General features: G+C 46.1%; 2 protein-coding genes across 2 annotated transcripts in view; one reads left to right on the plus strand and one right to left on the minus strand.

Annotated features, from left to right (window-relative positions):
- Nucleotides 1–13,656, plus strand: part of npc1 (Niemann-Pick disease, type C1) — a 74,547-nt gene that overhangs the window by 56,783 nt on the left and 4,108 nt on the right. Inside the window, exons 19-22 of the mRNA XM_069922609.1 lie at nt 1,655–1,770; nt 3,421–3,550; nt 6,920–7,120; nt 9,535–9,766. Coding sequence (XP_069778710.1) covers nt 1,655–1,770; nt 3,421–3,550; nt 6,920–7,120; nt 9,535–9,766 — 679 coding nt within the window. The remainder of the gene's footprint in view (nt 1–1,654; nt 1,771–3,420; nt 3,551–6,919; nt 7,121–9,534; nt 9,767–13,656) is intronic.
- Nucleotides 1–13,656, minus strand: part of rmc1 (regulator of MON1-CCZ1) — an 86,414-nt gene that overhangs the window by 3,755 nt on the left and 69,003 nt on the right. The window lies entirely within an intron of this gene.

Raw genomic sequence — 13,656 nt, forward strand, 5'->3', positions numbered from 1 at the left:
GCAGTGGAGGAGGCCACAGCTGGGTCAGGAGGGAGTGACTTGGTGAACTGGGAAGCAGGGGATTCGCTGCAGATGGCGTTCAGTGAAGTGATCCTTTCTGCAGAAAGGCCTGCAAATCGAAGTCCTGAGTTCAAGTGCATTGTATTAGTCATTTGTGCAGTTCATGCATATGACGCGACATTGCCTGGCACCAATTGTTGCATAAATTCCTCTCTTGCTGTCACGTCCTCTCTGTGTGTGACATTCCTTCCCCCATCATTGCTCTATTCTGGGGTTAGTTATTTTGTTTCCATCGTGTGACTAATCTTTCTCCTTTTTAGACTTTTGATTTAATTGTGTAATTTTAATGACAAAACTCGTGATTTTTTTGGTGCATTTCCAGATTTGTAATGTCTTCCCTGACCTGAAATGCATTTCATTTCTTTATTCATTCATTGCATTTATTTATCAATCTGTTTATTTAATTATTCCATTTATGGTCGTATCAGTGTGGCCTGCCATTCAACCATTGACATGCCATCCCGCCCACACATGGTAAACAGTCGGCCTAAAGTTTGTTTCACAACTGACAGCTCCTTCAGCAGCTGTAGTCTGTTACACAGTATGAAAACAGACCCTTTGGCCCAACTTGCCCATACTGACCAAAAGGAACCCACCCACACTAGTCCCACCTGCCTGCATTTGGCCCACATCCTGCCAAATCCATCCTCGACATGAATCTGTCCAATTTTCTGGAACATTACAATAGTACCTGCCTCAACCACCTCCTCAGCAGCCCATTCCAAACACCCCATCCTGCTTTTTTCTTTAAAAAAAAAGTTACCCCTCAGGTTTCTGTTAAATCTCTCTCCCCCACCCCCGAAACCCATCTCCTCTAACAATTCTCCCCAACCCCACTCTAGGCAGTTCACCCGATCTATTCCTTGTGATTGTGTACAGCTCTGTGAGATCGCCCCTCATCCTCCTGTGCTCGAAAGAAGGTGGCCTCAGCCTGCTCAACCTCTCTGTAGCTCAGGCCCCCGAGTCCTGGCAACATCCTCGTAAATTTTCTCTGCTGCACCTTCTCCAGCTTGATTGCATCTTTCCTGTAGCACGGTGACCAAAACAGAAGGGTCCTCGTGAATGGTTTGGATGCTATGCTACCTTCATGCTCCTTTCTCTCCAGACTTTGAACTTTCGGCGCAGAAGCCGCTGTGTCAGTCATAATCTGATTTATTATCATGAACACCTGTATGAAATTTGTTAACGCCACAGCATTATGGTGCATTACAGATGCAAAAATTGCTACAAATTACGTTTACGTGAATAATCAATTTAAAAAATAGCGCAAAGAGCAAAGAAAGAGTGAGGTAGAGTCAATGGCTCATTGTTCACAACTCTGATGGCAGAAGGGAAGCTGTGTTTGTACCATTGGGTGTTCGACTTCAAGCTCCTGAGCCTCCTTCCTGATGGTAGCAGTGTCCTGGCCTGGAGGTTGATTGCATTTTATATGCTCAGTGAATTTCTTAATGTGAATTCTTCCACCTTGTTTCAAATGTTCTCTTAACCTGTCTACCAATCTAGATTTCTTCCTGACTCTGACTTTGTCATTGTGATTTTTGACAGTGTGCTTGCACTGGTTTAACTGGTTTTTTGACATTTCTGTTGCCCTCAGTACAAAGATTGGCTTCCCACCATCCTCGTGGATTGACGATTACTTTGACTGGGTCAAGCCCCAATCGACTTGCTGCCGAGTCTACAACAACACTGAGAACTTCTGCAATGCCACAGGTGAAGCTCTTGCCCTGTATTTATTGGAATTTGGGAGAATGAAGGGGTTTCCCATTTGAAACATTAAATATTGAAAGGTGTGGATAGGGTAGATGGAGACAGGTTGTTTCCCACAGTGGGAAAGTTCAGGACAAGAGGGAACAACTTCAGGATTGAAGAGAGCCCACTTGGAACAGAGATGCAGAGGAATTTCTTCAGCCAGAGGGTGGTGAATGTTGGGATTTGTGGCCACTCTGTCGTGGAGGCCGGGTCATTGGGTGTATTTAAGGCAGAAGTTGATAGGCTCTTGGGAAAATGGATCAGCTCCTGATTTAATGGTAGGGCAGAGTTAATAGGATGAATGGGCGATTTCTGTTTTGTGGTAAAGCAGATGGCTCATTCTCTGGCAGTTAATTAAGTGGGAGGAGTTGATTATTTACTCCTGCCCCATCTTCCCATGAAGCTGGGAGATGGCTGGAAAAGACTATCTTGCATTGAGTGGTTTGTGCCTTGAGGATGATTTCCCAATATTAGGAAAGCCTTGGTCACAGAGGCCCTTGGGCACAATGATGGAGGGGGGTTGTCCAAACCAAAGGCACTGGATCAGTGAGCTAGGTGCCTGGGTGTGCATATCAAACCCTGTGACTGCCTCCTTTGTGTTTTTCTGGCAGACTCCTGGACATGGGCCCTGCCTCAGCCCCAGGTGGAGGGGGGACAGGGCCCTGCGGAGCCCCCCTCCTTTGCATACCGGTTGGAAATAAGAATGTCGGAGCAGCTGTTACGGCAGCAGTGGTTAGACCCGGGCTAGCAAAGACACAGTGCTGTCCTGAAGGGTTCAACTGTCCAACCCTATTACAAGTAGCTCCATAACACATTAATGGCCTTTGCGAAGAGCTGTTTGTGTTCTTAAATGATAATCCTGCAACTTCTGGGCCTGTGCCCAAAATGGCAGCGGCCACGAGGAGTTGCAGACTCCAAAGGAGCAGTGGACCAGTGCAAGGCACCAGAAACTGGGAAACCACCCTGACTGAGGGACCCACACAGGCTGTGGGTGATGCGGTTGGGGGTTCCAACTTTGTCTGTGTTACAGCAAGCAGAGGCAGTTTTGTGTAATGTTACATGTTCTTGTAGTATTACATGGATAAAGAAATGTTGAATCTTGAAGCTGGCAACAGCACAGTGTGTTGCAGCTGCTGCCTTGCAGCTCCGGACCCCTCTGGTGCTCTCTGTGTGGAGCTAACCGCAATGTGGGCAGGGCCGAACACAGCAAACACTGCTGAGCTGGTGTTGAAGACCAATGCACCTGTTGTGTGTCAGAAGGAAATGGTTTCACTCCAGTACAACTGAGCAAATCACATGACAAACCATTGGAAATGAGGCACCACAGTGCTGTTGTACCTCTATCCATGTCTCCTAGCCTGCATTCTCTTCCCCCTCCCTTGCCACCTGTCTCCATTTGCAACCTTTAATAATAGCTGCTGCCCTCATTGCAGGCAGCATACAGATATGATCCGGTTAGCTCCCGTTCTTGGGTGTTGGGGACAGGGATTGGGCAAAATCAGGTTTTCTGGTGAGCCAGTTCCCTTTGTTTAGCTGGGGCGGCTCGGGGTGCAAGGTGGGTGAATGCTATCAGAAGCTGTGCTGGAGACTAAAACTTCTTTTCCCTTGTAGTTCACAATCCAGCGTGTGTTCGCTGCCGTCCATTAACTCGAGAGGGAAAACAAAGACCGTATGGTGAAGACTTCATGAAGTTTCTTCCCATGTTTCTATCTGACAATCCCAATCCCAAGTGTGGCAAAGGGTAAGGAGCATTCCTCAACAGATGAGCTGCCTTTTGGGTGAAGTTAACAAGGATGTTCAATTAACAGATCGTGTACATTCTGGGTGAATGTTCTGTGTTTGCCAACACAGCCTAGGTTTGTGTGTGGGAAAGTTGCCATTAGGAATGGAACTGTAAACAGATACATTATAGAACAGACAAGACCGCAGATGCTGGAACTGGGAACAAGAACAAACTTCTCTGTAAACTAATTGTACAAGGAACTGCCTAATCTGAGCAAAATGAAAAATGGCCCGATAGGCTTGTCAGCCCATGCATGGTTTCCATCTCAGGAGATGAGAATGTTAAACATTGTGCATGTATCTTCGTGTTCTCTCCATTTGGAAGCCCCTCTCTTTTGAAGTTGGTAGACCAGGAGGCTAAATGCCTGTTGTGAAGATTGGACAGAATCTACGCCCAGTTATAAAGGGCTGGTCAGATGGCTGGGACAGGGAATCAGATTGGAAGTGCTGGCATTCCAGCTCCTCCAATGAATCATTTGGGTTTATTTCCATGAGTGTGTCACAGTTTGTTGTCTTGCAGCAACAATATTGTGCATTACTGGTGCAAAATTGCTATAAAAGTACAATTCTGTAAATTTAAAATTGGGCCAAAAATAGAAAAAAGTCCATTCAAAAATCTGATGGCGGAGGGGAAGAAGCTGTTTTCATGACATTGGGTGTTCATCTTCTGGCTCCTGTACCCCTGCTGATGGTCGCAGTGAGAAGAGGACACGGCCTCAGTGGTGAGGCTCCTGGAAGATAAGCTGCTTTCTGGACACGCCACCTCTGGTAGATGTCCTTAATGGAGTGAAGACAGTCCATGATGGTTCTGGCCAAGTTCACAACCCTCTGTAGTCCGATCCTATGCAGTCTAGGACAGTTTATGGGTGTCGCCAGACAGTAAAGTTGGGACATCATAGCAAAAGTATTTTGTGAAAGGTGGGAGCAGTGAAAGTCTGTATACTAAATTAAAATTTTTAAATTTGGATATACAGCACAGTAATGGGCCCTTTTTGCCCATTGAGTCTGTGCTTTCCAATTGATCTACAACCCCAGTACATTTTTGAATGGGAGGAAACCAGAGCCTCTGGGGAAACCCACGCATACACAGGAGAACGTACAAACTCATCACAGACAGCACAGGATTTGAGGCCTGATTCCAATTGCTGGTGTGATGGTAGTGTGGCGCTAACCGCTACACCAACCATGCTGACTAGCAGGACATTGACTGCTCCGTATCTCATTCAGAGCAGACTCCAGGTTGGATGTACCCCATGGACATCTGAGCACTCTGCAGAATAATGCACTCCAAGGGTTAAGTGGGGAGATTGAAAGGAGATGGCTCTCGATGGATTCTGTGCTGATTAAAGCTTTTTAAGGTGATGGGCAATTTTCTGATTGGAGTCTTGAGATGATCTCAAATAGACCTTTTAAATTGTAGTTGGGAAGTACTTCTACAACTTCTGCCTAACCTAGGGTCACATCACTGAATGCAACAGGAGAAAAGGGCTTGATAGCAAGCTCAGGTTTGTTTCCATCCTGATGTAGTCCTATTGGAAAAGGAGTAGCCACTTTCACATTTGAGGCTGGTCCACTCGTAATCACTAACCCCCTGCCTTTTGAAAACCACCTCTGCTGAGATGTACCTCACATGCCAATTATTGCAGGAGATTTTAATGTGGATAATGACTTTAAACTGGCACACCCTCCCTCTGCAGATCCTGGGCAAAATATTTGTAGCATCTGAATTGTCCAGCCCTCAACATGCACTCTAAACTTTCCTCTTGACCGAAATAAACAAATACTGGAGGAACTCAACAGGCCTCGCAGCTTCCAGAGGAAGTAAAGATGTATAACGGATGTTTCAAGTGCCTGAATAAAAAATTTGGGGCAGGGTGAGGAGTACAGGACAACAGACAAACTGACAGGAGAGGAAATAGTACCCTCAAGGCTGATACTCAGGTAGATGGTGTGGTGAAGAAGGCATTTGGAATGTTGGCCTTCATAAATCGGAGTATTGAATTCAAGAGTAGGGAGGTTATGATGAAATTGTACAAAGCATTGGTGAGGCCAACTTTGGAGTACTGTGTACAGTTTTGGTCACCAAATTATAGGAAGGATATAAACAAAATAGTGAGAGTGCAGAGAAGGTTCACGAGAATGTTGACAGGATTTCAGGGTTTGAGTTACAGGGAAAGGTTGTGCAGACTGGGGCTTTTTTCTCTGGAGCGTAGAAGATTGAGAGGGGACTTGATAGAGGTGTTTAAGATTTTAAAAGGGACAGACAGTAAATGTGGATAGGCTTTTTCAATTAAGAAAGGGGGAGATTCAACCTAGAGGACATGGTTTAAGATTGAAGGGGGAAAATTATAAGGGGAACATGAGGGGAAATTTCTTTACGCAAAGGGTGGTAGGGATGTGGAATGAGCTTCCGGCAGACGTGGTCGAGGCAGGATCATTAGTTACATTTAAGGAAAGACTGGATCGTTACATGGATAGGAGGGGACTAGAGGGGTATGGACTGGGTGCTGGTCAGTGGGACTAGGAGGGTGGGGATTTGCTACGGCATGGACTAGTAGGGCCGAACTGGCCTGTTCTGTGCTGTAAGTGGTTATATGGTGATATGGAAAGCAGAGAATTGATTGGGGGAGGGGTGTTTTTTGGCTCTGTGAATGCAGAGCTATGGGTAAGAGACAAAGCTGAGATATGGGCTGACAGAAACTGGAGAAGTTGATGTTAATGCCCAGACAGAATATGAGGGGTTGCTCCTTTGGATTTTAAAAAAATTAAATTTACGCATACAGCCCAGTAACAGGCCCTTTCATGCTGCCCAATTACACCCAACTGATCTACACACCCCCCCCCCCCCCCGGTATGTTTTGAAGGATGGGAGGAAATGCATGCAGACAGGGAGAAGGTACAAATTCCTTGCAGACAGCACAGGATTCAAACCCCAGTCACTAGCGCTGTAACAGCGAGACGCTAACTGCCTCCCTTTTGTGGCTGTTCAGGTCTGACAGTGCATGAGGCCGGTGTTTTGCTCGTACCTTGAAGGGCTCGGGCCCAAAATGTTGATTATATCCTTGCCTCCCATGGATGCTGAGTTCCTCCAGCATTTGTTTTTTTTGCCACAATCACAATGTCTGCAGACTTTTGTTTCTTTCCTCTTGATCTGCCCAATTTGCTTATTTCAGGGAGCGTTTACCCCTTACTGACATCCACGGAGGCTCCCCCTGGTGGGGGGGGGGGCGGGGGAGAGAAGTAGCTGAGCTGGACTTGAACCACTAATGTAGCTGGGCTGGGAGGAGAAATTCTTGCTGGATCATTGAGCTCTTTCTCCCCTCTGCAGAGGCCATGCTGCGTACAGCTCCTCTGTGAAGCTGATTGATAATAACACTGGAGTGGGAGCCACTTACTTCATGACTTACCACACGGTACTGAAAACATCGGCTGACTTCATTGGTGCTGCAAAGGAGGCACGTGTCATCAGTCAAAACATAACCGAATCCATGGGTATTTTGGAGAAAGGCTATCGAGTCTTTCCCTACAGGTACAGCAACCCTTTCCCAACCTTGGGACTGAATCTACATTTGTAACTTTGACCTAGTTCACTCAGTATTTGCTGCTCGAATCCAAACTCCTATGGCCTGTTTCAGTCAGGGCACCTTTGTTATATCAGTGATCACGTTCACAACCTGAGCACCAGTTAATGAAACTCAAAACTGCTGCAGAGGCTGGAAATGTGGAATAAAGCTCCTTTTGGCAGGAGTAAAGCAAACAGTTGCCATGAGCTTTTCCCAGCACCCCTAGCAATGAGAAAAGAGAAGCAAGGGAGTCCCTTCAGAGAAACTGAGTGCCTGTGGATTCTCCTCCAGCAGCCACACAGTCTCCTGTTCGATCCATTGGCCACTCCGAGCTCCAGATCTAAATCTCCGACATGATCAGGAAGCCTTCGGAGGCCTTTCTTGCCCTCAGCCCCCTCTCGAATCCTGGTTCCCATGAGCCAGCCTCCAGAAGCCCACGGCCTCTGAGCCAGCCCCTCATTGGTCTGTCACCATGGTTACTGTCCTGTAGAGTAATCTCCTCAAATGGGGTGGTGGGGGGAAGAGAGGTTTTTCTTCCAGTTTCTGATGCCCTGCTCTGGCACCAGTCCACTGCTCCCTGGAGTCTGCAACCCCCTCCTGGCCACTGCCAAGCACGTGCATTGGCATCTTGGACACAGACCTGTGGTTGCAGAATTTTAATTTCAGAACTGTTGGCTCCTTTAAGAGGTAGTTTAGTCTGTACAGAGCCATAGGCATTAGGCTCGGTGGCTGAAACCTTCCAGCAGTGGCCGTGACTCCACTCTCCCAGGTCAGTGGCAGCACTGCCATTTTAAAACGGAGAATGGTTACCATTTAGACAGTTCCCAAGGTGTGTTTGTGGTGGTTAGTGGAACAGATTCCTCAGGGCAGTGGTTCTTAACCCTTACCCATAGACAAGCTTGGGTATCCCTTTACTATCTGAGACTTTCCTATTTAAATCTCCCTTCCCTACTCCAGCATTGTGGTGGTGGTGTGGGGGAGTGGAGGTGGGAGTGAGGAGCAGAGCCCCTTCCCAGAACAGTTTCTTGTTTGTGAGGGAAAATGTTTAAATCTTTTGTCATCAAATGTACAAGCTTGTTTATCTCCAATATTTCTCACTGTAGACAACGGTGAGAAACGCTGCTCCGGGGATGGTGAATGAAAGGAAGTTTGTTTCATACCTAGTGCTGCTCTGTAGAATATCCAGCCTCAGGGCTGCATTCAACTTTCTGTGCCCTTTAATTCTTGTTTTACAAATTGATGCAAAGATTGTATTTAGTTTAGTCATTTCCTGCTTGTACAGAGAATGCGTTCTTGGTTCATGGAATCAAAGTTGGCCAAACACCAACCTTGTTTGTTTGTCACAAAATACCTAGTACAGTGAGAAGAGTTCTTCTGCGAGCCATCCAGCAGGTTACTTCTAACATTCATATAGCCATGTAAAGAGCACAATTTAAAGTTTAGGGTGATCATTAAAAGATTGGGGTGAGTGGGAGCACCATTGTGGGGCTCATTCAAGAGCCTAATGCTTTCACTATTGATCCTCCCAGTGGGAGGAGAATGTGTCCAGGGTGTGATGGGTCCTTCAGTGGGTCGGCTGCCTTTCCCGGGCTGCAGATGTAGATGGAGTCCATGGAGGGGGAGAGAAGTTTCCATGATATTCTGAACTGCATTCACCACCTTCTGCAGCTTCTCCCGACCTTGAGCAGTGCAGCTCTCATCCCACGCTGTGATGCACCCAGCAAGTCTGCTTTGGATGGTGCTCCTATTGATGAATAGGGAAGACTTGCCTATTCTACTTCCCCATCACCAGTCTGTTGCCAGCTACACACGAGAGCAGCCATTCTCAATGGGAAACCTATGGCCCCACCTCCAGGGCCCACAGCTCATTCAAGTTAAAACCTTGCTTGCTTTTCACTTTCTGTAATATAGTTTTTTATGTAGCCTGTAGGAGAGGTACAGAAGCCCTTAACTGCTTCATGGGAAGGGGGCCCATAAACTTTGAGCAGAGTCCTGGGGAGGGGCGTAGCCAAGAAAGGTTGAGAATGACTGCTCCAGAGACTACTAGTCGTAGCCCATTAGCCACCCCTCTTGGAGTAGAGGGGATTGCCAAACCCCCCCCAAGGTATGGGGAGCACACATGCTGTGACAGGACCTGCTGTCAACAGAGGTCTGGATCAGATCTGGAGCTTAGAGGATTGTCCTGCAACTTTCAATAGCAGCAGAAATCATTCTGTTGCCATAAACACTGCTGGAAATGTTCAGGAGGGGAGTTTTGGGTTGAAGACCCCTTGTCACAACTGGGAGAGGCAGAAAGTTGCAGGGAGAGGTGTCGGTTCAGTTGGTGAATGGTGGATCATAATGTAAGCATGAGTTTTTGATTCCTTTTTTTGTTTTGCAGTGTGTTCTATGTGTTTTATGAACAATATTTCACAATTGTACACGACACTATCTTGAGCCTGTGTGTGTCCCTGGCAGCAGTATTTGTAGTGACCACTGTCCTGCTTGGCTACGAGGTCTGGTCTGCAGTGATGGTATGTTTCACCATTTCCATGATCATCACCAACATGTTTGGAGTGATGTGGTTGTGGGACATCAGCCTGAACGCAGTCTCACTTGTAAATCTGGTGATGGTGAGTAAACTCCTGTCATTGGGTCAATGTTGTTCTGAGGGGGGGCTGGGTGGAAATTCCTTCACTTCCCAGTATTGGAGTTGGTCAGCCCTTCCCTAGCATTCAGAAATTTGCACGTGCAGCCAGAGAACAGAATTAGGCCCCTTCCGCCCTTCTAATCTGTGCCAAACTTTTGATTTGCCTAGTCCCACTGTCCTGCACCCAGTCCATATCCCTCCATACCTCCCATCCATGTACCTGTCCAAATTCTTCAATGTTAAAACTAAGCTCGCATTCACCACCTCAGCTGACTGCTCGTTCCACTCTCCCACCACTCTCTGAAGACATTTCCCCCTAAACATTTCCCCTTTCACTCTTCACCCATGTCCTCTGGTTTGTATCTCAGTCTACATTTACTCTGTCTCTCCCCCTTCATAATTTTAAATACCTCGATCAAATCTCCCCTCCTTCTATACTCCAGGGAATAAAGCCCTAACCTGTTTAACCTTTCCCTGTAACTCAGTTCCTGAAGTCCAGGCAATATCCTAGTAAATCTCCTCTGCACTCTTTCTAATTCTAATTCTGTAGTTCGGTGACCAAAACTGCGCTCAATACTCTAAATTTGGCCTCACCAATGTCTTCTACAGCTCTACCATAACAACCCAACTCCTGTACTTATGAAAGCCAATATGCCAAAAGCTCTTTACAACCTTATCCACCTGTGATGCCACTTTCAGGGAATTCTGTATCTGTATTCCCAGATCCCTCTGTTCTACCGCACTCCTCAGTGCCCGACCATTTACCATGTATGTCCTTTCTTGGTTTGTCCTTCCAAAATGCAATATCTCCCACTTGTCTACATTAGATTCCATCTGTCATTTTCCAGCTGGTCCAGATCCCTCTGCAAACTTTGAAAACCTTCCTCACTGTCCACCACGTCTCCAATCTTAGTGTCATCTGCAAACTTGCTGATCTAATTTACCACATTAATATAGATGGCCAACAACAATGGTCCCAGCACTGATCCCTGAAGCACCACTCGTCACAGGCCTCCAGACTGAGAAGCATCATCCATCACCACTCTTTGGCTTCTCCCGTCCAATCATTGTTGAATCCAGTTCACTACTTCACCATGAATACCTGGCGACTGAACCTTCCTGTCTATAGCCTCCCATGTGGGACCTTGTCAAAGGCCTTACTAAAGTCTATATAGACAACATCCAGAGCCTTTCCTTGAATTTTTCTGGTGACCTCAAAACTCTATAAGATTGGTTAAAGGTGACTACCAGGCACAAAGCAGTGTTGACTATCCCTAATCAGTTTCTGGCTATCCAAATATTTGTCTATCCGATCTCTTAGAACACCTTTCAATCATTTAGACTCAGTAGCCTATAAATTCCAGGGTTACTTTTGGAGCGTTTTTTAAACAATGGAACAACGTGAGCTCCCCTCCAATCCTCTGGCACCACACCCCTGGCTAAGGACATTTTAAATATTTCTGCCAGAGACCCTGCAATTTCTAAGCTTGCTTCCCTCAAGGTCTGAGGGAATATCATGTCAGGCCCTGGGGATTTATCTTTTTTTGCTTTCAGACAGCAAGCACTTCCTCCTCTTTAATCTCTACAGGTTCAATGGCCTCACTGCTTGTTTTCCTTACTTCCCACGTTTCCTGGTTTCAAAAAACCACTTAAGATCTCCCCATCTTTTTTGGCTCCATACAAAGCTGATCTTCAAGGGGACCAATTTTGACCCTGACTATCTTTTATTCTTAATATACCTGTAGAAACCTTTAGGAATTTCCTTCACATTCTCTGCTAAAGCAACTTCACGTCTTCTTTTACTTTCCTGATTTCTTTCTTGAGGTTTTTCTTGCATTTTTTATTCTCAAGGACTTCATTTTCTCTGTTGCCGATACCTGTTATTTCCCTCTCTCTTCTGAATCAGATCCCCAATATCCCTCGAAACCAAGGTCCCCTCTGCCTTCTAACCTTGACTTTAATCCTGACAGGAACATACAGACTCTTTACTCTCAAAATTTCCCCTTTGAAGGGCCTCCACGTACTTGCCTGAAAACAATTTATCCTAATCCATCCATTCTAGATCCTTTCTCACAAAATTAACCTTTCTCCAATTTAGAAACTCAGCCTGAGGCCCAGACCCATCCTTTTCCATAATTAACTGAAACTAATGGCATTATGATCACTGGACCCAAAATGTTCCCCTACACATACTTCTGTCACCTGTCCTGTTTCGTTCCCTAATAGGAGATCCAGTATTGCACTCTTATTGAGAGATTGAGAAAACTTTCCTGAACACATTTCACAAACTCTAAGCCATCTAGCCCTTTTACAGGATGGGAGTCCCAATCAATGTGGAAAATTAAAATCCCCTACTATCACAACCTTGTGTTTCCTGCAACTGTCTGCTATCTCTCTTCATAGTTACTCCTCCAATTCTTGCTGACTATTGGGTGGTCTATAATACACCCTATGAGTGTGGTCATACCTTTCCCATTCCTCAGCTCTACCCACATATTCAGTAGATGAGCCCTCTGGTCTGTCCTGCCTGAGCACAGCTGTGATATTTCCCTGGCGAACAATGCCCCTCCTCCCTCATTCAATCCCGTCTAAATCAATGAAAGCTTGGTTATGGGCCCCTCCAGCCCACGAGCCCGAGCCGCACAATTACCTACAACTTCCGTAAGTTTTGAATGGAGAAAACCCATGCAGTCATGGGGAAAATGTACAAACTCCTTACAGACAGCGCCAGATTTGAACCTGGATCACAGGTGCTGTAATAACATTATGCTAACCACTTGCTAAACATGCCACCCAAATATACCACATTTGGCTTAGCAGTTAGCGCAACACTGTTACAGGACTGGGGTTTGAATCCCACACTGTCTGTAAGGAGTCTGTACTTCCTCCCCATGTCTGCATGGGTTTTCTCTGGGGGCTCGAGTTCCTTTGTTTTTAAAAAAAAAGTACCATGGTGTAGGTTAATTGGGTGTAAATTGGGTGAAATGGACTCATGGCCTGTTACCGTGCTGTATGTTGAAATTAAAATTGTTTTAAATGCAAACCTTGCATTTGGTTAGCTAAGTGCAGAATAAAAGCTTTGTGGCACGTTGGCCTACCTCTGGCAAACCTGTCCTTGTGGAGTTCCTGTCACTTTACTGTGTCCCTTTGCCGCACCATGTTGTGCTGGCCAATAAATACCTACCCCAAAAAATCTAAGCCCTATCTATCTCGTAACCCTCCAGTTTTCTTCCATCCATGTGCCTGTCCAACAGTCTCTTAAATGCCTCTAATGTTTCACCTCCATCACTACCTCCTGGCAAGGCATTCCAGGCGCCTACAACTCTACGTTAATTAAAAAACGCCTCCTAAACCTCCCCCCCTTCACTTTGTACAGACATCCTCTGGTGTTTGCCACTCCTGCCCTTGGATACAGTCTCTGGCTATCCACCTTATCTATGCCTCATCATCTTGTAGACCTGTCACCTCTTTTCTAACCTTGCTTCCTAAAGTGTACTTTCTAATCTCCTCTGCACCCTCTCCGTAGGTTCCACATCTATCCTGTAATGAGGAGACCGGAACTGAACACGATACTCCATGTGGGGTCTCACTAAAGATTTATAGAACTACAACATGACCTTGTGACTCTTGAACCCAGTCCTCTAAATAATGAAGCCCAGCATCTCATAGGCCTTAACTGTCCTATCAACCTGTGCAATGACCTTTAGAGGTATATGGATTTGGACCTCCAGGTCCCTCAGTACTTCCTCACTGTTAACTACTGGCCATTAACCATGTACTCTGTCTTCAAGTTTGAGGTTCCAAAATACATCACCTCGCACTTATCTGGATTCAACTCCATCTGCCACTTTTCCGCCCAACTCTCCATCCTAT

This window comes from Narcine bancroftii, chromosome 2 (genome assembly GCF_036971445.1).
Source record: "Narcine bancroftii isolate sNarBan1 chromosome 2, sNarBan1.hap1, whole genome shotgun sequence".
NCBI lineage: Eukaryota > Metazoa > Chordata > Chondrichthyes > Torpediniformes > Narcinidae > Narcine > Narcine bancroftii.